Source organism: Cucurbita moschata, unplaced genomic scaffold (assembly GCF_002738365.1).
Source record: "Cucurbita moschata cultivar Rifu unplaced genomic scaffold, Cmos_1.0 Cmo_Scf00041, whole genome shotgun sequence".
Taxonomy (NCBI): domain Eukaryota; kingdom Viridiplantae; phylum Streptophyta; class Magnoliopsida; order Cucurbitales; family Cucurbitaceae; genus Cucurbita; species Cucurbita moschata.
In genome coordinates, this window is record NW_019268557.1 from 671,965 (window position 1) to 693,967 (window position 22,003).

At 36.9% G+C, this 22,003-nt stretch overlaps 5 protein-coding genes and 1 long non-coding RNA gene across 8 annotated transcripts in view; 5 read left to right on the top strand and 1 right to left on the bottom strand.

Annotated features, from left to right (window-relative positions):
* The window catches only part of LOC111433253, a 4,078-nt gene extending 1,908 nt beyond the window's left edge, over positions 1–2,170 (bottom strand). Inside the window, exons 1-4 of the long non-coding RNA XR_002708759.1 lie at positions 1,973–2,170; positions 1,779–1,849; positions 1,292–1,416; positions 378–438 (exon numbers count right to left, since the gene is read on the bottom strand). This is a non-coding gene — a long non-coding RNA (uncharacterized LOC111433253). The remainder of the gene's footprint in view (positions 1–377; positions 439–1,291; positions 1,417–1,778; positions 1,850–1,972) is intronic.
* A 2,377-nt stretch (positions 2,171–4,547) lies between these two features.
* Positions 4,548–7,209, top strand: LOC111433290. Its single transcript, XM_023070285.1, has 3 exons — positions 4,548–4,757; positions 5,848–6,345; positions 6,428–7,209. The coding sequence occupies exons 1-3, from the start codon at positions 4,670–4,672 to the stop codon at positions 7,024–7,026; spliced, it is 1,185 nt and encodes a 394-aa protein (XP_022926053.1). The 5' UTR covers positions 4,548–4,669; the 3' UTR covers positions 7,027–7,209.
* Positions 7,210–7,765: 556 nt separating this feature from the next.
* Positions 7,766–11,573, top strand: LOC111433336 (la-related protein 6A-like). 3 transcript variants are annotated; one of them, XM_023070371.1, is made up of 11 exons: positions 7,766–8,083; positions 8,633–8,714; positions 9,491–9,585; positions 9,680–9,751; positions 9,830–9,909; positions 10,002–10,086; positions 10,416–10,463; positions 10,558–10,623; positions 10,689–10,868; positions 10,951–11,100; positions 11,174–11,573. In XM_023070371.1, exons 1-10 carry the CDS (start codon positions 7,847–7,849, stop codon positions 11,089–11,091), a joined length of 1,086 nt encoding a protein of 361 aa, XP_022926139.1. In that variant the 5' UTR covers positions 7,766–7,846; the 3' UTR covers positions 11,092–11,100; positions 11,174–11,573. The 3 variants fall into 3 exon arrangements, with proteins under 3 accessions (XP_022926139.1, XP_022926137.1, XP_022926138.1); XM_023070369.1 differs by having other exon boundaries at positions 11,007–11,100; XM_023070370.1 differs by having other exon boundaries at positions 10,704–10,868; positions 11,007–11,100.
* A 1,211-nt stretch (positions 11,574–12,784) lies between these two features.
* LOC111433344 (cytochrome P450 710A11-like) lies at positions 12,785–14,898 on the top strand. Its single transcript, XM_023070387.1, has one exon. The coding sequence runs from the start codon at positions 13,009–13,011 to the stop codon at positions 14,530–14,532; it is 1,524 nt and encodes a 507-aa protein (XP_022926155.1). The 5' UTR covers positions 12,785–13,008; the 3' UTR covers positions 14,533–14,898.
* Positions 14,899–16,649: 1,751 nt separating this feature from the next.
* On the top strand, positions 16,650–18,480 carry LOC111433309 (60S ribosomal protein L18a-like). Its single transcript, XM_023070319.1, has 4 exons — positions 16,650–16,792; positions 16,999–17,114; positions 17,269–17,332; positions 17,976–18,480. Exons 1-4 carry the CDS (start codon positions 16,778–16,780, stop codon positions 18,315–18,317), a joined length of 537 nt encoding a protein of 178 aa, XP_022926087.1. The 5' UTR covers positions 16,650–16,777; the 3' UTR covers positions 18,318–18,480.
* A 609-nt stretch (positions 18,481–19,089) lies between these two features.
* The window catches only part of LOC111433213 (uncharacterized protein At4g18257-like), a 6,061-nt gene continuing 3,147 nt past the window's right edge, over positions 19,090–22,003 (top strand). Inside the window, exon 1 of the mRNA XM_023070182.1 lies at positions 19,090–19,503. Coding sequence (XP_022925950.1) covers positions 19,229–19,503 — 275 coding nt within the window. The 5' untranslated portion in view covers positions 19,090–19,228. The remainder of the gene's footprint in view (positions 19,504–22,003) is intronic.

Consider the following 22,003-nt stretch of genomic DNA (forward strand, 5'->3'; position numbering starts at 1 on the left):
TTTAAAAAAAAAAAAAAAAAAAAAAAAACAAACAAAGTGACCATCAATGTTTGACCCTCGTCTCGTAATGCAAGGATTTAAATTCAGAAAATTTCATCAACGATCCATAAAAATCGGGGCAAATCGTCATATACCAACCAAAAAGATAAAGCAATAATCGTAAATTACTATTATGTCCAAATGCATGTTAAAGCAATGCTAACTTCCTCTCTTTCCAAAAAAAAGAAATAATAAAGTGATCATCAATACTTGAACTTCGTAATGCAAGAATTTGAGTTCAGAAAATTTCATCACCGACTCATAAAAATCGGGGCAAATCGTCGTATTCGATCTGAAGGCATGTCCTATATCTAAATGCATGATAAATAAATGCTAACCTTCTCTCTTTTGCTCATTTGCTTCTCTTCCAAATCTTCGATAATTGCACCAGCGCGTTTCCTGTAATGAAAACTTGGGATTATTGTGGTCAGAGATAACGCGCACTCATAACTACAACTACTGCGCACAGGTATGTCAGCCTACGATGAATGAATCCACTGAGACGTAGAAATGAAAAATATTTCAAGAACACCAAATATTGAGGAATGCAAGCACGAATACCAACATTAAGAGAATTGTTAGATTGATAAGAATAAGACAGTGCAGAAGTTCGTGATGGTAATTATTAATGCTAATCACATGCTATAAACTTCATCAATAAGACAGTGCAGAAGTTCGTGATGGTAATTATTAATGCTAATCACATGCTATAAACTTCATCAACATTGCATTGCTCGAATTAGATGATGTTATATTTTTCCGTTGTAACAGCTCTTACACTACCTCCCGGGGCAAGGCGTTCAGATTTCAAATAAACATTTGGATATATGCATTTGACAACTACTCAAACAAAAGTCAAGATAAGAATGTCACCAATTAGCTAGGATACCAGTTTTGAATTGAAATTCTCCTTTCACCTATTTGATTTTTTTTTTTTTTTTCAATTATGTGATTTGAACTCCCTCCTCTTAACTAAATCCAGATGGCCTCTCGCCAGAACAATCCTAAAGGATCGTTTAGCTGCAAATATAATGGACCATTTTTTCCTGAACGGCGCACTGGTAACTCATTGCTTGTCCTAAACAATGGATAAAATCCTCCAGATCGACACAAAGTTGCTGTTGACCGGATTAGGTAAATGAATCTTAACATTAGATCAGAGATAGCAAGGAACCAAGCAACTTCGATGCTGAAGAATGTTAGCGCAACGTAAATCCACGACATACTGAAAGTAATTGAGACAGAAACATACTATTCATCAGCGAGATAACCAATTCTCATCCGAACATTTTCATTTGGCTCTGATAGATCTTGCTTCACAAGAATATGGCCAACTAATTTGTAAACAGTTGCATCCTCTTTCAGCAAATCCAATTCCTGCATAACGCCACAAAAGAATGCAAGAATTAAAAATGAAAGGCTTACACGCCATATAACAATCGATCTCGGACTTGACGACGACAACAGCGTCCTTCTTGATCAGTAGAATACAGTAGAAGCAAGATAATGTATTCCGAAATAGAATTTAATTGATGTCGCTCTTTATTATCAATTCAGTGGTACCTAAGAGACTCGGAAAAACGACTCAAATAACACATAGACGTGAAGCAAAGTCGAACACGAAAAGATTTGAGAAGAAATGCATAAAACTTCAGACAGATTCATATTCACTTTTAAGTTCTCATAAACCAGACAAGAAGTAGAGATAAGGCGTAAGTTGAGTGAAGAAATGTTATGACCTTGAGAGCAGACTCGTTTTCACATAGCTCTGTATCACACTTCGCTCTTGCTTAGTAATTCTTCGCAAGGCCTGGAAAATCATTCACCAAATCAGAATTTCGAACCATGCACCAGATCTTCAAACAAAAATTTGCACAAGAAAATGCGTAGAGTCGTGGAATAGTGGAATTTGAGGGAATGAAAATGTAATTACAGAAATGCGCGAGCAGAATCTTAGTGACGATGCTTGCCTTTCTGAAACTTTCTAAGATCTCTGCCTTTCATCTTGAGATCTCGCTGTAGCTCCTGATAATCGTGAAGGAGCTCATTCTGAAACTTCGTTGCTTCGGCTTCTTTCTTCGCCTTCCTTAGTCGGAACAATAACAACTGGTACGATATACGTCCCTCGCGGCAAATAGTACAGTAGCGATTTATATACCGCTGATCTCACAGGCCCAAAATCGCCCCAATTCAAGACTGGCATTTGGGGATATTTTCGTAAATGCGCGGATTTTTTTTTTTTTTTTAATCCAATTTTGATTTCTACACTTCGTTCAATTTTTGTCCTAAAACATTCAACTTTATGTGAGCATTATTTAATATGCGCCGTATGAGATATTATATTATTAGAATAATAACGTAATTACCACTTTTTTTTTATAATCATACGTTAAATAAATAAATAAATAATCGATATTATAAAAACTCAACTAAGGTTGAATAGATTTACTAATATTAGACAAATAAAAATACATATAAAATGATATTTTACCTTAAATTACTTATTAATTTTCAATGGTGGTCTATTGTTTGTTTGTTTTGTTTTGTTTTTTTTTTTTTGTCGATTCAATATAATTCATGAAATAAAACACTCATTGTTAGTCTATTAAATATGTTAAACAGTTGAGATTCTATCACTTTTGATAGATTTGTTAATTAAAATAAGTTCGATAAAACTTTGAACTTTATTTAAATAAATACATATAAATTATTGTATAATTTTATTTGTTTTATAATATATGCTTATTTTCAGAAAGGCGCATGTCAGACAAACGATATACACACATTAAATTTTAGGTTGTAATGTGAAAATAATTTATTTCCTATAATTTCATTTTTTAAGTGTATTCTTTTTAATATTTATTATATTTTAGTCCGTAAATATTTAAACTAAATTTATAAATTTCCAATAAATCTTTAAAATATTTTAGTAATTTGAGAAGAAAATTGGTTTTTATTATTTTTTCGATTACATAATTAAAAAATGTATCTACATCATGTCTTTCTTGTAATTAAATTATTGTTATTATTATTTAATCAATTTCTATCCAAATCAAAATTAAATTATGAATTTAATCTTCTAAGCTTATAACTATATTTATTTAATCAATAACTTTCAAGTATGCCTAAGAATTCTCTTTTCTGAGTCTACTTTGTGAATTTTTTATTTTACAACTAAATAATTTTGAGCTGCAAATTAATATATATTTAATGCATAATTAAAAATATAAAAGGAGAGTATTACTTGACCATAACCTATAATTTCGTCTTAGTTTTTAAAATATTATATTTTTTTTACTCATTCAAAATGAATATAATTGAACGGAAATTAATATTATTATTTTCTAAAAAAATTAAAGGTCCATGTCTCTAGGCACTTTGTTTTACTTGAAATAATATAATATTAAAATCTTGAAAAATGGCTATGACAAGACTTAAATATGGGTGGATCCCCTACTCTTCATCATGGAGCCTTAACGTGCGAGAATATGGCCTACGAGCAGCACCAAATACAAGTGGACTAATACAAGTGGACCTGTTTCATTTATTTATTATTATTATTATTTTTTGTAAACTCACTTAAATTTTTTATTTATTTATATTATACATGTAACCGTGAAAATCACAAAGTAAATATTATCTTTTTCGAATTTTTCTTTAAGATTTTTAGAATGTGTTTATTATAAATAGAGTTGAGTTCAAATTTGATTAGTACCCTAACCTAACTCTGATGCCAATTTGTCACGATTTAATTTATTGAAATCTCGAAAATTGGGTCGTAACGGTTGGATGAAAGTCCCACATTAATTAGAGAAAGGAACGAGTGTCAGCGAGAACGCTAGGCCTCGATAGGGAGTGGATTGTGATGTCCAACATTGATTGTGGAGGAGAACAAAACACTTTTTACAGGGTGCGAAAACTTTCCCCCAAGAGAGCCATGCTTTAAACTTAATCATTCCAATGGATTGGTAAATCTTCAAATGTCGAATAAAGGACTCAAAAAGAAAAGGAGTCGAGCCTCTTCAAAGACATACTGAAAAATGACTAAAACTTCACCCGAACCAGACGGTCCAAAAGTGAAGAGGCCGTCTGCGGGTCCCACGGAGGTCTAGGCGGTGGATGGGACCCGCTCTGAGAATAGATGAGACCACAGTTCTCAAAACACGCAAAAGAGATGAGTACTTTTACAAAAGGGTTGGAAAAAAGAGGTTCATAGCAAAAACGTCTCCTCTAGTGGGAACACGACACTCAATCCAACCCACTCACCTTTTTCTTTTTCACCTTCTCGAAATCTAAAAAGAAAAAGAAAAATACCCCACTTTACCACCATATTTTTAAATTTTAGTTTCGGTTCAAAATTATAAATAATTTTACTGGAAAATAGTTTTAAAACTAGCAAAAAAAAAAAAAATAATAATAATAGAACAATTTTAAAAGAACTTAATGTTTTTTAAATTTGTATAAATAAATATATATTTCAATGTTATTTGTTGGACGTTATAAGTAGAATCTTTTGGTAAGGGACACACTCACTTTCACTCTCACTCGCCCACTCTACCAAACAGCATAGAGAGGTCAGTGCAAAGCCACTGTTACTGAGGTGAGAGAGAGAGAGATTTGGGGGAAGAAAATGGCGGATAGCCCTAAATTTCTTAAATGGGCGTCTCTTATTCTGCTTGTTTTTGCTCATTTGGCTTCTGAAATCGTGGCTGAAGATGGTACGCTTCTCTCTGTTTTTCTCTCTTCATTTTTCCATTAAATGCTCATAAGATCTCAGTCTCATTTGCTCGTAATTTTGCGTTCATTTTGTTTCTAATTTCGTAGTTTATTCCAAATCATGTTTCTGCATAAACATTTTCTTGGATTGGAAATTTTTTTTTTTTGGAGGAATTAATTTCCTTCAAACTTTTTAGCTTCGGACAAGTTGTTTCACGAACTATTTTAGCTAAAATAGAAAGGCATTAATCGCTTATAAACACCGCCCATTGCCGCAAAACCGCCGCTGCAGAGGGCGGCCATTCCGGTGGTTACTATATTCGTGAAAGGGATAACTCGCCGTTCCGATCTGACCATTTCAAAGATATTCCCTGTCTCCACCACTGTGCTGCAGAGATATCAGTCTTGATATCAATCCCGTACTCATTTCCCATGTTTTTCTTTATATTTCTTTTTGTGTATAAATTTATAAATATAAATTTTTTAGTCCCAAATGAGTCATTAAAATTTATAGTAATTAATTGAGTTCGAATTTTATATATAATTACTTAGGTAATGTGTAAGGCTATTTTATTGAATATCAAATGGGCCTACGGGTTTTCATATTTTTCTTCTTTTTAGAAAGACAAAATGACCAGAATAGACATTTTCCCGCGAGGAATTTGTCGCTTTCTTCTTAATCTGACAAAAGAAAGGGTGGCATCCTTTCCGTATAAAGAGAATTGATCCTGAGCGATTTTCGTCATTTCACACTGTATGTCTCGATTTCCCGGCGGTGGGAGAGACCATTATTATTATTATTATTATTTTTATTTAAAATTTTCGTTTGGGAGAAAATGTGGAAATGAGCTGGACCCAAAGAGAGGGTTGGGCCCCACGCGTTAATTTGCTCTTCACTAATTGTCGTATTGAAGTCCCTTCTTCAATTCCATACGTGGGCGCCCACCCAGTCATTTTCTTTAATTGATATGGGCGCCCCCGATCAAGAGATTCCTTTCATCTTTACCTTCCTTCTAAACGACCTCGTTTTATTTCTTATTTTCTCATTATTAAAATATCACATTACAATGGCCTTGTGGACGTGGTGGTCAGGGTTGGTGGCAAACGGGGATTTCGAAACACTCCCATCTGGCGGGTTCCCAACGGACGGAGAAATAGAAGGGCCCACCTCGATTCCAAGCTGGACACTAAACGGCACCGTTGAGCTAGTTGAGTCTGGGCAAAAACAAGGTGGGATGATCCTCATCGTACCGGAAGGAAGACACGCAGTGAGATTAGGGAACGACGCCGAAATAAGCCAAGAGCTGAAAGTGGAGAAAGGGGCACTGTATTCAGTCACCTTCAGTGCTGCTCGCACGTGCGCCCAGCTCGAGTCCCTCAACGTGTCGGTGCCACCTGCATCACAGACCATAGACCTTCAGACTTTGTACAGCGTCCAGGGGTGGGACCCTTACACTTACGCTTTCGAACCCGATGATGAAACGGTGCGTTTGGTCTTCCGCAACCCTGGCATGGAGGATGACCCCACCTGTGGCCCCATCATTGACGATATTGCTATCAAGAAAGTTTTTATTCCTGATAGACCTAAAGGTATTTTACATTCTTCCGAAGTGATTTGTAAATGTGGTGCAAAGCAAGTTTGTGATTAATAATTATTGTTTTTTCGACGCAGACAATGCGGTGAACAATGGAGATTTCGAGTCCGGTCCATGGATGTTTAGGAACGGTTCACTGGGGGTCTTGATCCCGACTAATCTGGACGAAGAAACGTCGTCGTTGCCGGGTTGGATAGTGGAATCTAACCGGGCGGTCCGATATATCGACTCGTACCATTTCAACGTCCCACAAGGCAAACGAGCCATCGAATTGCTTTCAGGGAAAGAAGGCATAATTTCTCAAATGGTGGAAACGACCCCGGAAAAGCCGTACACCATGACGTTCTCTCTAGGCCAGGCCGGCGACAAGTGCAAACAGCCACTTGCCGTGATGGCATTCGCCGGAGATCAGGCTCAGAACTTCCACTACACCGGCCCCGATTCCAACTCCTCGTTTCAAAGCGTGAACCTCAACTTCACGGCCAAGGCCGACAGGACCAGGATTGCCTTCTACAGTGTTTATTACAATACAAGGACCGACGATATGAGCTCCCTCTGTGGCCCGGTCGTCGATGATGTCAGGGTTTGGTTTTCTTCCTCTCGTAGAAATGGGCCTGGATATTGGGCTTTCGGAGTTGGACTTGGGCTTTGGTTACTTGTTTGGGCCTTGGTTTAGGCCTCAATCTGGGTTCCGCGGAATTGTCGGCTTCCCACGTTTATCGGCTTGGAGTTGTGGCATGGCAAGAACCCCTCCCTACCCAAAGCTTGCTCTAGTTTGTATTACGTGCTTTGCTTTAGAATTTAAAAATGTGATCAATTACGAGGGTTTATGATATAATATTGTCCACTTTGAGCATAAGTTCTCGTGTTTTGCTTTGGGTTTTCCCAAAAGACCGCGTACTAATAAAAATAGGATTCCTCACTTAAACTCATGATTTTTTCACTAAATTAACTAACATAGTACTCACTCCCAACATCATTGTTTTGTTTTCATTCTTGTTTTAAACTAAACTAATATTAACTAAATTTTATCAATTATTTACCTTTCATTCAACATTATCAATTAATAAATAGAAACTATCGTTAATTTTTTTAAATGAAATTAAAATTTTAAACATTCTATGAAATATATAGTTTAAATACTAAAAACATGAAATTAGGTCTGAGCTTGAAATACAACTGCCAAGAACTGATGGAACGGTTATTGTTCCAGTTTGAAATTAAGTCCAATAATCCAAACCGGCCCTGCCCGGTTAAGGTCATACTGAACAGAGCGCGTAACATAATACTGGCGCCGAGAAATTGGGGGCAAAGAACGGAATTCAAAATGTCTTAATAAAAGGAACAAGCGAAATGTCCAAATTGCCCTCAACAGAGGAGGGTATTGTCTCCTACTGATATAAAAGGGTCCGCGGAAAAACCAATCGAAGTAGGAGAAACGGAGGGCGTGAAGGTACTTTGGGTTCTTACTGCCTAACGCATTTCTCCTCCTCACTATGGCCGGCGACGAGCCTCCGATATCGTCCTCCCCTGACGTAATCTCTTCCTCCGTCTCTGAGTCCATTCCGTCGCCTCCACGGCAAGATCCTGTCGGATCACCCAGTCGCGATGTGCCTGAGATTCAATCATTGGCTTCCGAAGACGATCATGACCAGGGACTCGGGGAGCATCACGATCACGTAGTTAAAGCCACTGTTCTCTCTGAGGATCTGAAACGCAGGATCATTAAGCAGGTAACTCTACCGCCTCTGCCTTCCCCATTCTCCACCGCGCTTCGTATTGGGCCTCGAATTTCTTCTCTTCGTTAGGTTTGGTGTGGTATGCGGTCTTTCGATTCTCTATCTGGATTGTTTTGGAAGTTTGCGGATTATTTATGTATGAATCTCAAGCCACTGGCTTGAATGGGAGTTCCGAAGTTTTCTTCCAGGATAGAGAATCAGTATGTCAATGGGATTTCCTCTTTCACATGCATTTCACTTTATTTGTGCTAGTTTTTGTATATCCACTTGCATCGCTTAGTGCAAATATTAGAACGTTAGGAAGCTTATCGTTAGGATATCAACTGCAAGGGGAGCTATTTGGCCGCCGTGATATCATAAACTTGGTGGTTTGTTACGCTAATATTTGTATAGTCTTTTGATGCAAGACCTGAAGAGAGCATTTAGATTATGATAATTTGGATTTCAATTCATTCATTTTTTTTCTTTTTTGAATATAATTTTGTAGAGTATTTTAAAGTATGACATCGTCGGTCTTTATGATTGGTCAAAATGTCTTCGCAGGTAGAGTACTACTTCAGCGATGAAAACTTACCCACCGATAAACACTTGTTGGGATTAATCAAAAAGAACAAGGATGGTTTTGGTATGTTACTTGGCTATTCTTCAAATTTTTGGAGATTTTATTATCTTTCAATGGAAATGAATACTCCCAGTAGTATTGACCTCCTTCAAAGTGTTGAATATGCATTATAAGTCGTGAGATAATTTGGTTTTTTCGATTTTTATCAAACTATTAACTATGAACAAGTAAGCGATATAAGTAATAATTTCAGAATGCTTTGGAAGAATTTGATGAGCCATGTAGGCACTTCCTTGTGCAGCTAGATTCGTCTGTGATGAATTTCATGGACTGTTCTGAATTAAGTATGGTTGATTGCTGATCGTTCGCTTCTCTATTCATGATATTATGGCCTTTGACATGTGTTGAACATTTTTCATGTAAAGTACTAGAACAAACGAACTACAATGACGAACTACAATTAATCTTCTAATGGTTCTAGTCTTTGCTGATTTTTTGATGTCGCCTGCATGGGTTCTTTCCCTAGCATTGTTGTTACATACAATAAATCTAAATATCTCGAATTAAAGATGAAGTATGTAAAAATTGCATACTCCCTACCAGATTCTCCCATTTGTTTGCTCATATTCTCGTACTTTTATCTTTATATATATTTGATGAATGAAAATAAGACTGTTCATGTCCTATTTTCCAATTTTATCTTCTTTGTTTTTGTTATTCTCTCTCTGTATATATTTTTTTATTGTCGGTGGATCTGATTTTCCCTAACATCTTGTAGTAACTAATTGTATTGTTACCAATGCGTAAAGTTGAAATTCATTTTCTCTTTGTTTGTCAAGTTCCCATAGCTATTATTGCTGCCTTCAAGAGAATGAAAAAACTTACTCAAGATCATACATTTATCACTGCTGCACTGAGGGAATCCTCTGTTCTAGTAAGATACTACGTGCTACCTTTTAGAATGTAGCAACCAAGGCTTCTTTTTGCATGATGCCATGAGCACATGTTAATTTACCTGCCAATTGCAGGTCGTAAGTTCTAATGGGAAGAAAGTCAAGCGTCTCCATCCTATTCCGTTGCCTGAGACTAGGGATCCTAGGGTATTTGCTCGTGTACTTATGAAATCAACAATTGATGTAACATATGGTTAATTTATGGCATTTCTATGTGGAGTATAGGTATTTACTATTGTGGTTGAAAATCTACCTGAAGATCATTCAGAGGAGAATATCAAAAGAATTTTTGGAGCAGCTGGACAGTATGCTCTTCCTGTTTACAAAACTATGTTTTCGTGAAAATATTTTTCCGCTCACACTTCACTGGATGAAAAATTGTTTTTGGATTTTTTAGCATAAGAAGTATCACCGTTTATGATCCACATATGGTTGACAAATTGGGGAAAAGCAGCAAGGGTGATGTGCTGATCAGTAATAAGGTAAACTGTGTAACCAACTGCTAGAAATTCAATTTTCGGTTTTTATTAAAGGGGACATTGTGGTGATGTATGTGGTGTTCAATGTAGTATGTCGATTGAACTTCTGAGTGTCCTATTCTGTTCCTTGTTATAAAAGCCAAGAGAAGAAAGCAACAATGTTTACTTATTTGTTTTTAGTTTTTGATGCTATGTTTTTGTTATATAGTAGTTAAGTGATGTAGCTATGCTTTGGTCTCAGACCTCTTGATGTAAATTGAATTCTATTAAAAGATTAAACAAACTATGTTTATTCATTCAATTGACCATTTTTTCTTGGTTACTATGTATAGTTGCATGCTCTAGTGGAGTATGAGTCTCTGGAGGCATGTGAGAAAGCTGTGAGTGATCATCTCCATGCTCTATTTACTTTAACTTGATAATTTTACGGTGTTTGATTTGATATGGATAGTCGTTTATCTGGTGGTTCATAAGGTGGCTACTTTAAATGATGAACACGATTGGAGAAATGGCATACGGGTTAAGCCTCTCAAGCATCTGGTACTGTATCTCATTTCACTTGTATATCCACTTGATTGTATTTACAATACAGTTCTCAACTTCAGAGTAAGCATGGCCAGAGGAAGCAACACTGGAGAGGACATGATCCCGACAAGAACTGCACCGGGAGAATAGCTGATCAGAATGGTCCCGACAAGAACAGTAGTGGACGAATAACTGATCAGAATGGGGATGAAGAAATTCAGAACATAGCTGAGCATCATGATGATGTTCCTGATGAAGAGGTTAATGTCTCTCGTATACTTTCTTTTTCTGAGGTTTTATTGGCCACACATCTTTTACCCAAACCGTGAGAATTTCTATCAGATAGGATTTCATGAAAAAGCTTGTCATGATAACAATATCAACTTTGCCAATTTTAGGAGGTCGATCAGCTACACAAGAACAAACATGGGCATAGAGGTCGAAATCAAGGACGAACTAGAAGACAAAAGTACAAGAGTGTGAATGGAACGGGTACTGATCTGATCACGACATTGCAGATTTGATGTTATAAATTTTAGCCTGCTAATCTTTTGCTCTCTTCTAGCTCATGGAACTACAACTTCTGCTCATCACATTGAACTTTCAAAGCCACCTCCCGGCCCGAAAATGCCTGATGGAACTCGGGGGTTCACGATGGGGCGTGGACGACCTCTAACGTCAAGCTCATAGTGAGAAATTTTATCGAATGGGTTAGTAGAAATATCACTTCTGATGTCGTTTAGGGTTGAATTTAACGCGTGGTATTGCGACCGGGTATATGTTTTGAGTAAGTCTGCATAATGTGTATCTTCTTCTAAGTCTAACCTCGCTTTGGGTCTAAAGGAAATGGTATATTATATAATGTTCACTTGTATGGTAAGTTAAAATTTAGTGATTTTAACCTATCAGACTCGAACATGAAAAATGTTTCACGTCATGAATTTCAATGCATTTCTATTGTTACTTTTGTGTGTGTGTGTGTGTGTTCACACTCATCGTCCTTTTTTTTGATGAAGCAAATGGTAGGGCAGGAAAGCTAATTCTATGCTGTGTATCCATTTTGGTCAATGGGTGGTTTCAACTACCAAAAGAATATTTTAGAGGGAATCTCTGTCGACTATGATTTTAGAAAAGGAAAAAAGAATAAGACCTTTGTTGTGAGATGAGTTGTAAAGTCTACTTGCTTTAATGTTTCTAATCTAACAAAATCTCAAGTTATCATCCAACATTTTTTTCAATTTTTTGTTCTATAATTCATATATGGTTCGCATAAAAATACTATATGCCTTTGTTGTTAATTTGTTTAATCTAAGGAGTAAATGTTTAATTATATAAGTGCTTAGCTTTAAAGCTAACCACATTAGTGTAGATTGATGTGAACTCTCGAATCTGAAACTTGATGTTGGGAATAATATTGTGTATGAAAATGACACAATAGTACTGTAAATGAAAAAAAAAAAAAAAAAAAGAATGGTAGTTATAATTAAATAATAAATGATATCACTTGTGCTTTTTAATTTCTGAACATTAGTTTTCAAATCAATTTTCTTACCTTATTCTTTAGAAAGAAAAATCTTTAAAGATTTTATTTTATTTTCTTTTAAGAATTTAGTAGGCATATTTGTAACCACCTAGGCTCAGCTAGGTAAAGATATTGTCTTTTAAGCTTTTCTTTACGAGTTTTCGAAATTTTAAAACAAGGAGAAGTTTTCACAATAATGTTTTAACCGACTTGGGAATGGTATCAGAGGCCTAAGGCTGTATGCTACCGATGTAGGTGAAGCCTTAAGAAGGGATGGATGAGGCTGTATGCTACCGATGCAGGTGAAGCCTTAAGAAGGGATGGATGAGGCTGTATGCTACCGATGCAGGTGAAGCCTTAAGAAGGGATGGATGAGGCTGTATGCTACCGATGCAGGTGAAGCCTTAAGAAGGGATGGATGAGGCTGTATGCTACCGATGCAGGTGAAGCCTTAAGAAGGGATGGATGGAGTGAATTGTGAAATCTGTCGGAGAGAAGAACTAAACATCCCTTTAAGATGAGAATTGTGTAATTTAGCCTGTGATGAATTAAAAATTCAGTTTTTTGTTTTTTGTTTTTTTAGTTCAATTATTGTATTGATGAAAAATCGATCCACATGCCCAAATTTGTTATCTGTCGAACAAATATTTAACCTGGAAGTTGATTATAGAGATAGAAAATAATATAAAAATGAAAACGAAGGGGGAGAGTCCAGTCTGCCAAGATCGCAGTCTTGATATCTTCTTCAGACACCTCACTGAGCTCTCACCTTCAACGCTTCGATGGCGTCCTAATCAATTTCTCCCTCTCATTCCCTTATTTAAGTCTCTTCTTTTCTGCATTCACTCTTGCACAGATTCCTTTCGGGAGAAGAAACGATGAATTCGCTTCTCGCTTTTCTTTCGCCACTGCTTCCGTTCGTGGCCTCTCTTGTGTTTCTGCTCCTCTTTCTCGAGCAGATCTCTTATCTGAAGAAGAAGCGCTCTGTTCCTGGTCCTCCTCTCGTTTTCCCCTTCGTCGGCAACGCAATTCCTCTGGTCAGGAATCCTGCCCGCTTCTGGGAGATTCAGGCCTCTTTGGCTAAATCCTCCGGCGTTGGCTTCTCTGTCAACTACATAGCCGGAAACTTCATCGTCTTCATTCGCGACACTGAGCTCTCTCACAAGATTTTCGCCAATGTGCGTTCCGACGCTATGAACCTCGTCGGTCATCCCTTCGGGAAGAAGCTTTTCGGTGAGGATAATCTGATTTACATGTTAGGCCAAAAGCATAAGGATCTGCGCCGTCGAATCGCTCCTAATTTCACGCCCAAAGCGCTCACCACATACACCGCGCTTCAGCAGATCATTATTCTAAAGCATTTGAAACTTTGGGATCAGAAGTCGTCGGAGTCCTCGCCGAAGCCGATTCCCTTGAGGTTTCTGGCTCGAGATCTTAACCTCGAAACCTCTCAGATGGTGTTCGTCGGGCCGTATTTAGGCGAAAAGGTTCGCGAGAAGTTCAGAGTCGATTACAACCTCTTCAATGTCGGCCTGATGAAACTTCCAATCGACTTGCCTGGAACAGGTTTTAGAAACGCGAGACTCGCCGTCAACCGGCTGGTAGAGGTCCTTGCCGACTGCGCTGAGAAGAGCAAGGTGAAGATGAAAAGAGAAGAAGAGCCGTCGTGTTTGATAGACTTTTGGATGCAGGACACCGTGAAGGAACTCGAGGCTGCAGCGGCGGCTGGCGAGGCGGAGCCCGTTCACACCAGTAACTACGAGCTCGGGCTGTATCTCTTCGATTTCCTCTTCGCCGCTCAAGACGCTTCAACTTCGTCGCTTCTGTGGGCCGTCAGTCTCCTCGACTCGCATCCCGAGGTGGTCGCCATAGTTCGGGACGAGGTCAAATCAATCTGGTCGCCGGAATCTGACTCACTGATCTCATCAGAGCAGCTTCTGGAAATGAAGTACACTCAGGCAGTGGCCCGTGAAGTGGTCCGGTACCGCGCTCCGGCAACCGTGGTGCCGCACGTGGCGGCGGCGGAGTTCCCGTTGACTAATTCATACACGATTCCAAAAGGCGCAATCGTGTTCCCATCTGCGTACGAGTCGAGCTTCCAGGGTTTCATCGAACCGGAGCGGTTCGATCCGGACCGGTTCTCGGAGGAAAGGCAAGAGGACCGAATTTTCAAAAGAAACTTTCTGGCATTCGGTGCTGGGTCCCACCAGTGTGTTGGGCAACGGTACGCCTTAAACCAACTGGTTCTCTTCATCGCCATGTTTTGTTCGTTACTTGATTTCAAGCGGCACAGATCTGACGGCTGTGATGAAATCGCCTTCAATCCCACTATCTGTCCCAAAGATGACTGCATGGTCTCCATCTCCCGGCGGTGCCCTCGATTCCCCAATCTCTCGCTTTAATTATTTTCCAAATCTCCAAATTGCCCTCTTCCTCTTCTCTGTAGTTGCTGCACTGTACCTTTTTTTTTTTTTTTTTTTTCATATTTGTATCTGCGTGGAAAAATGAACGGCTGGGATTCTTTGGGGGGGAGAGGGGGAATGTGTGTGTTTTTCGTTGATTTGATTATTGGAGCTGTCGATTTGCATTTAAAAGGAGGATGCTGGCCTGGCGATGACTTGTCCTTTCTAGTTAACAAATCAGCTTCACGTGGATGGCCCGGCCATCTGTCCATCCACTTATCTCATCACTACTTAATAATTTTATTATTTTGGGTTAGATATATTCTCTCATTTCCTAAATGTAATTACGCAATGATTTTTGGTTCATGTTGATATTTCTTTGCATGGAAATTCGATTTCCGACGTTGCCTTTCAAGCATCAGATCAGTTGGTTAAAGCCTTAAAGCCTACACTAGAGGGGTTTGACCATTTTTGTGTTTATGGGACCCCCTCAAATGAGATGGTGATGTAAATGTCATTTTTGGATCAATTTTCAATACTACCAAATATTTATTGAATATATTTAGTGTAAATAAAATGAATTTCCGACTTTATAGTTAGAAACTTTCCCATTTCATCCCAGCTATATTTACCTTTTTCAATCAAACTGTTTTACTAACAATAAAGTTATTTTAAAAAAAATAATTCCCCCATTCTTATTTAAATTGATCCAGTAGAAAGTATCTCGTTTATGATAAATAAAATTAAACTTTATATCTTAGAGTTCTAAAATTAAATTTATTAGACATGAAATTAAATTTTTAAAAATTTATCGAATATAAAATTAATAGATAAAAGAAGATATTTGTTATTAATTATTTATGGCGTCCATCAAAGTTGTTAGCTTATATATTCTCTTTATGAGCATCATTATTGGGAAGTTGTTAGTTGTCCAATTTTTATTGTATGTATTAGGTCACTTTAAACATTTATTATTATTATTAAAATATTATCTCATTTATTTCATTACAACACCTCTAATAAATGGATAAATAGTTAATTTTAAAAAGACTTATTAGAGGGAGGAAAAAAAAGAGAGGGAGATATATATATATATATATATATATATATTTGAAATTAATTATTATTTTTAAAAATGATAACTAGTTTTATAATAAAACTATAAGACATTATTGTAAGATTTTTCTAAAACATGAAATAAGTTTTTTTTTTTTTGGAGTTTGTCAGTTAGTAAGTAAACAACTAATTCAATCAAGATTCAAATCTTTCTTTTCCTTTCATTTATTAAAAAGATGTCTTCAGTTTAACTAAAAGCTGGCAATTAGTATCCATTTCCCAATAGCTATAATAATTACATATTTTTGCATTCTACATTTTAATCTTTAAATTTTGTGATTTTACAACTTTTAAAAATTTCATTCATATTTTTAAACTTAAAAAAAAAAAAAAAAAAAAATATATATATATATATATATATATATATATTTTTATATATATATATTTATATTTATCACTAATTTTAGAGATTAAAAAAATACCCATCAATTTTCAAAATGTGGCATTAACATTACACCTAGTCACCTCCTATTTTTCTCTCTAATATGCTTCAATTTATGAATAAACTCTTTCCTATTTTCCTCTCTTTTTTTCTCCATATATCCTTCAACCAATGGGCCTCATCCAAGAGGTAATGTTGGGCTTCCTGAATTGGGTGATTTGGGCCGCAGGGCTTGACCCATTAACTAGACTTGCAGAAAAAAACGGCGGTATTCATTGGAATTATAAATAATTTATAAAAAAATAGTTTAATTTTATACAATTTTAAACATTTGTTAATCAATTACATTTTTTGAATTTTATTTTATATATCGAATACCACAAATATCAGTGCTACTTAAAGATTTTTTATTTTTTATTTTTAATATAATTTTCGAGATACAAATTTTTTAAGATTTTAAATGAAAACAATCGCATAACCAAGTTTGGTCCGAATTTGTGATGTTGTCAAAGTTATTTATAATTAATTTATGCATGAAAGAAACTCAATTAAAAATAGAGTTTAATTAAAAGAAAAAAAGAAAATACAATTAAAACATCCATTAGGGTTTTGGGCAAATTGCACCAAAAATTACAATGTATATAAAGACGACGGGAACTAGGGTTTTCGTTCGTGTCTTAGCCGCAGAAATCCTCCTCCTCAGAGAAAGCACCAGACGGAGCGTCCAGAGCTCTGCAATCGTCGCAAATGGTTACTTTCAGGGTAAGGCTTCCCTGTCTGAAATCTAATGCTTTCTTTATCTTTCTTTAGTTATAGGATTTGCAGAATAAGTTAATGGAACCGAGTTAAATTCAAGTATCCTTCTCGCTCTCTGTGTCTGTTATTTATGGAGCCGTTTGGAGGCAACGAAAGGAAATGGCTTGTTGATGTGGTTCAATTTGGGGTGATTTTTTTTTTTTTTTTTGCAGTTCCACCAATATCAGGTTGTGGGGAGGGCTCTCCCATCCGAAGCAGATGAGCATCCCAAGATTTACCGAATGAAGCTGTGGGCGACTAATGAAGTTCGCGCCAAATCCAAGTTTTGGTGAGTTTTCTCGTGTTGTTCTTTGATTGCCTTGTTTGAGAAAGTGTTATGTAAGTTCTTTTGGATTTATAAAATCCAGTTTTGATGCCTGATTTTGAAGTGTTAGCTAAACCCTATTTCTCTCTTTGTTTTTATTTTTCTTGCTTGGTCATAGGTATTTTCTGAGGAAGCTGAAGAAAGTCAAGAAGAGCAACGGCCAGGTGCTCGCCATCAATGAGGTAACGTGTTTTTTTTCCTCACGCACTTCTTCCTGTTAGAAGGGTCTAAAATTGTTATGCCGAGTATGTTTATCCGATCACATTGTAAATGAATGATCGCTCTGCTTTCATCATTCATCGATCTGAACTATTTCTCTTTTGCTTCTTTGTAAACTGTTGCCATGATTAACTTGTTCAGTGCTTTATCCCTTTCTGATGCGGTAGTGAAACTCGGAGGGGATTTTTGTCCTTTGAATTGTTTATAGTATTGTCATTGTGAGCGTAAATGTGAAGAACTTATTGTGGGATGAGAAATTGGGTGTATTTTCTCGTGTTTTGTTTTGTTGTAAGATTGATTCAATATCAATCTTCCGACTATGAATTTGTGATGCTTTTTGAATCGTGAATCTTGTAATATAAGAGAAAAAATTATCAGCCGTATTGATGAATGATTTTGATGTGTCCGTATGGGGGAAGTTTCCTCTGTGATTGCAATGGATATCTTGGTGTAACAAAGTTTGGCATCAATGGTGATTTTTTCCTCCAATTCCATTTCCATAGCTATTTTCTGGAGTTGGGTTGCTGAGTTCTAACACGGATAGTACTGATTCACTAGCTATATTATTCAGTTGGGTTTTTCTGATGGAATCGTCATTGTCTTCAGATCTTTGAGAAGAATCCAACGAAGATCAAGAACTATGGTATTTGGTTGCGTTACCAAAGTCGCACGGGTTATCACAACATGTACAAGGAGTACCGTGATACCACCTTAAATGGAGCTGTGGAAGCAATGTACACCGAAATGGCTTCTCGCCACAGGGTCAGGTCTCCTTGCATCCAAATCATCAAGACAGCAACCGTCCCTGCTAAGCTTTGCAAGAGGGAAAGCACCAAGCAATTCCACGACTCCAAGATCAAGTTTCCCTTGGTGTTCAGGACTGTTAGGCCACCCACCAGAAAGCTGAAGACCACTTACAAGGCTTCAAGGCCCAATTTATTTATGTAATTTGCTTGTTTAAGGAATGAGAAAAAGCTATCAGAGTTGTCTTATTTTGAAATCTTCGTTAGAGACCTTATCAGCTGTTCTTCAACGTTTCTCTTCATTTTATATATTATGGGATCAGACATTAATTTTTTGGGTTTATGTCATTTGGTTTCTTATGGAAGTGATCAGCGCCTTATTTAGTCTATGAATGTCATATTGATCTACTTGTGTTGCCTAATGTTGGCTATCAGGTAATCGATGCATGACAAGCAATGGAATCCTGTGGTTTTATGTTCGACTCCCATCGCCCAATACCAACTTGTGGGATCTTGAAATATTCATTTTAATGATGGTTTAATTTAGTACAACATTGCAACGTAGATTTATGGTTTAATTTATGGTTTAATTAAGTCCATTGTAGGGTAGGTTTATTCTTAGCCGATATTGTCCCTTGTAATAGCTCAAGTCTATCATTGTCTTCACTGTGTCTGTCTTCATTGTGTTTCTCTTTTTTAACTGTATGAAATTTAGATTAAAAATACCTCATTCACAATTTTAAAATTATAGTTTTTGGGATTTAGATTAAAAATATCTCATTCACAATTTTAAAATTATAATTATTTTCATATAATTTTATTAAATTTAATCTTCTAACGATTATAAATCATATATTTCTAAAATTGAGGCGTGTTATAATTTGAAAATAATAATAATAATATCACTATGGGCTGCATTGAACCTAGGTTTAAATTGAGCTCCACCCCCAGCCCGAATCATCGGCAACCAATAAACCGGATTGAGTCACATACAGAAAGGGCGAGCACGACCGGTTTCATCTCGGACTTCGCAGAGAAGAAGAATCTAAACAAGTAGGGCATCTGAATTCCTCATATTTTCTTTCTTCGATTGCTCCTTCACCATTACTGGAGAAGATGGGAGAGGAGGGAAAGAAAAAGAGGGTGGTTGTAGAATCGCTGGGATGGCTGACGGAGTCTTCGATCATGCCGAAAAAGCACAAGGCCATAGCTGGTGTCGGCGCATCTTCAATCATGGAGCTCAAGGCTCACCTCTACAAGTCTCAAGAAGAGTCCAAGAAATCCAAGGAATTGGCTGGCCCCGACGTCGAGTTCCACCGTGCAAAGAAGAAGATTACTCCCAAAGACCTTCTCTCCTCCCACAATTCCGGCGTCGAGGCCCGCGCTCTCAAGTATGTTTTCGATTTCTTCTTTTATGAGTTCCTATTTTAATTTTTTTGGTTGAATTTGTGAGTGTCTGTTTGGATTTGGTCATTGGAGTTTGGGGTCTACGAGCATCGAAGACTGCATTGGATTTTTTTTTCTAATAGCTTTTCACTTTAGATTCAAAGCGAGAATGGAATTGATTCATGTGAGTCTGAAAGAACATACCTGAATCAAATGAATGGTTTCCTCTGTATAAAGAGCGATGCAGTAATTCATATGCGCCTACAAGCTCAACTAATTTATAATAAGAGCCTTAGTCTTGTGTCTCAAGTGAAAATTTAAAACTTCGAAACTTGTCCCTCTGCTATGAGTGCTTTAAACATTAGTCCGAATTCCGCTGCTAATGGAAAAGTTCATGAAAGTATTACCAAGTTACTCTACGTCCCCAACTAAAAATTGACCTGATCCTGCCTGTTTGCAGAATGAAGAGCTAAAAGTAACCTAATTTCATCTGTCAAGGGAAAGTGTCTGAACATTTAATCGATGCATGGCATTAATAACTTGTCATTTTAGAGCCAAATATTTAGAGGATGTGAGTCAAGTCCTTAACATGGATGATGGACTGATGCACTCATCTTGCCACATTCCGTAATAGGTAACCCCATTTGATGTCTTTTGATCTGATTTTGCCACTGTATTTACTCTTATCATGATTGAGGAAATATGGTTTAGTTTAGGAAAACCACCTCTCATAGTTGGGATTACATCTTCAGAAGATCCTTAATTGAGGAAGATATCTCCGAATGGCCCTTTAAGCCTTCCAGCTCGTTCTACGTTTGCTCCCTTTCCAATTCTGATTCAAAATTAGGGCCTTTTCCATTCTCTAGTGGACTTTGCATTGAATGGTAAATTTCCCAAAAAAATTTAAAAAATTTCTATAGGCATTCAACCTTGAAAGTATCACCACACGTATAATCCAGAGAGATATCCAAAGCAACCTCACTCCAGGTTGGTGTCTTTTGAATGATACCGAGACACAAGGTCACTTATTTTGCACTGTTCTTTTGTTAACAAATTGGCATGTGGCACTCTTCCTAACAAATTAAATGGTATCCTGGCTACCATGTTGACTTGACATTATCATCCTTTTATGAAGAAAATGGGGATTCTTTGGCTAAAAATTTGGTAATGGATTGCCTCAATCGCCTACTCACCAATGCTGAATTTGAAGGGCAAATGAAGGACTTTCAGTTTGGTTATGAAGGCTTAAGCATCAACCACCTTCAATTTGCGAACGATATAATCCTCTTCTCTAATTTACTACATGTCTCCTCCTTAAAAACATGATCGAGATCGTAAAAACCTTCAAATCTTCTCTGGACAAAATATCAATCTCCAGAAAATAGAGATTGTGGGCAGCAATGTTAGCATAAAATTATCGAAGACATTGCCAACGGAATACGGTTGTAAAAAGGGTGAATGGCCAAATAAGTACCTAGGTTTACCTTTAAAGGGAACCCACATATCCTTCTCCTTCTGGAAGACCATTGTTAAAAAATAGAAAGAAGGCTATCAACATGACCATCATCTTATACTTCCAAAGGTGGAAGACTCACCTAATACAAGTCATATTGTCCAACCTCCCCACTTATTACATGTCTCTTTTTGAAATGTCACAAAAAGTTGTTAGATATAGAAAAATTATTTAGAAACCATATGTGGAAAGATGGCTCACACCCGTCCGATGGAATATCATGAATCTCCCAATAGACAAGGGAGGACCATGGAATATCATGAATCTCCCAATAGACAAGGGAGGATTTGGTCTATTTTCAATGAAGGAGAAGAACAAAGCTCTCTTTGCCAAATGGATATGGAGATAACATCACGAAGGAAATGCCTTGTGGAGAAAACTTATACAAGCTAAATATACTCCATAAATCAACTCTCTCCAACTTCCTCAAAGGGGCCATGGAAGTACATCAAAAAAATATCAAAACCTCATCACTATCCAAATTTGCCATAGGGTGGGTGATGGAGGAAGCAATTTTTTTGGGCTGATCCATGGATTGAAAATACCACGCTAGCCTTGTGGTATCCATTTTTTTATGGGTTGTCTCATAACAAAACAACCACAATCAAAGAAACATGGAATGATGTCTAACAATTTTTAGGAGCTGAAGCTTAGTAGGAACCTAAAGGATACTGAAGCTATGGAATGAGCCAAATTAATTCTCGATCTTGCCTCTTGCCTCAGTTGTATTGTCTAAAGAAGCAAACTCATTGACATGGCTTCCTGGTGTTGATGAGGTCTTCTCTACAATATCCGTGATGATGGATATAAGGAAAAAAGTAGAAGCAATAAACTCCACGCTAGCAAAGACAATATGGAAAGGAAATCACCCAAAAAGGTGAAGTTTTTCTCCTAGGAAATAGCACATAGAGCCATTAACACAAGTGAAAATCTACAAAAAAAAAAAAAAAAATTAAAAAAAAAAAAAAAAAAAAAAAAAAAAAAAAAAAAAA

Coding starts and splice junctions, on each gene's coding strand:
- LOC111433344 (XM_023070387.1), top strand. CDS start 13,009: ATGAATTCGCTTCTCGCTTTTCTTTCGCCACTGCTTCCGTTCGTGGCC.
- LOC111433290 (XM_023070285.1), top strand. CDS start 4,670: ATGGCGGATAGCCCTAAATTTCTTAAATGGGCGTCTCTTATTCTGCTT. Junction 4,758..5,847: donor TGAAATCGTGGCTGAAGATG/GTACGCTTCTCT, acceptor CGTGGTGGTCAG/GGTTGGTGGCAAACGGGGAT. Junction 6,346..6,427: donor TATTCCTGATAGACCTAAAG/GTATTTTACATT, acceptor TTTTCGACGCAG/ACAATGCGGTGAACAATGGA.
- LOC111433336 (XM_023070369.1), top strand. CDS start 7,847: ATGGCCGGCGACGAGCCTCCGATATCGTCCTCCCCTGACGTAATCTCT. Junction 9,752..9,829: donor CTGAGACTAGGGATCCTAGG/GTATTTGCTCGT, acceptor TGTGGAGTATAG/GTATTTACTATTGTGGTTGA. Junction 10,624..10,688: donor TTAAGCCTCTCAAGCATCTG/GTACTGTATCTC, acceptor TCTCAACTTCAG/AGTAAGCATGGCCAGAGGAA.
- LOC111433309 (XM_023070319.1), top strand. Junction 17,115..17,268: donor CGCGCCAAATCCAAGTTTTG/GTGAGTTTTCTC, acceptor GCTTGGTCATAG/GTATTTTCTGAGGAAGCTGA. Junction 17,333..17,975: donor AGGTGCTCGCCATCAATGAG/GTAACGTGTTTT, acceptor CATTGTCTTCAG/ATCTTTGAGAAGAATCCAAC.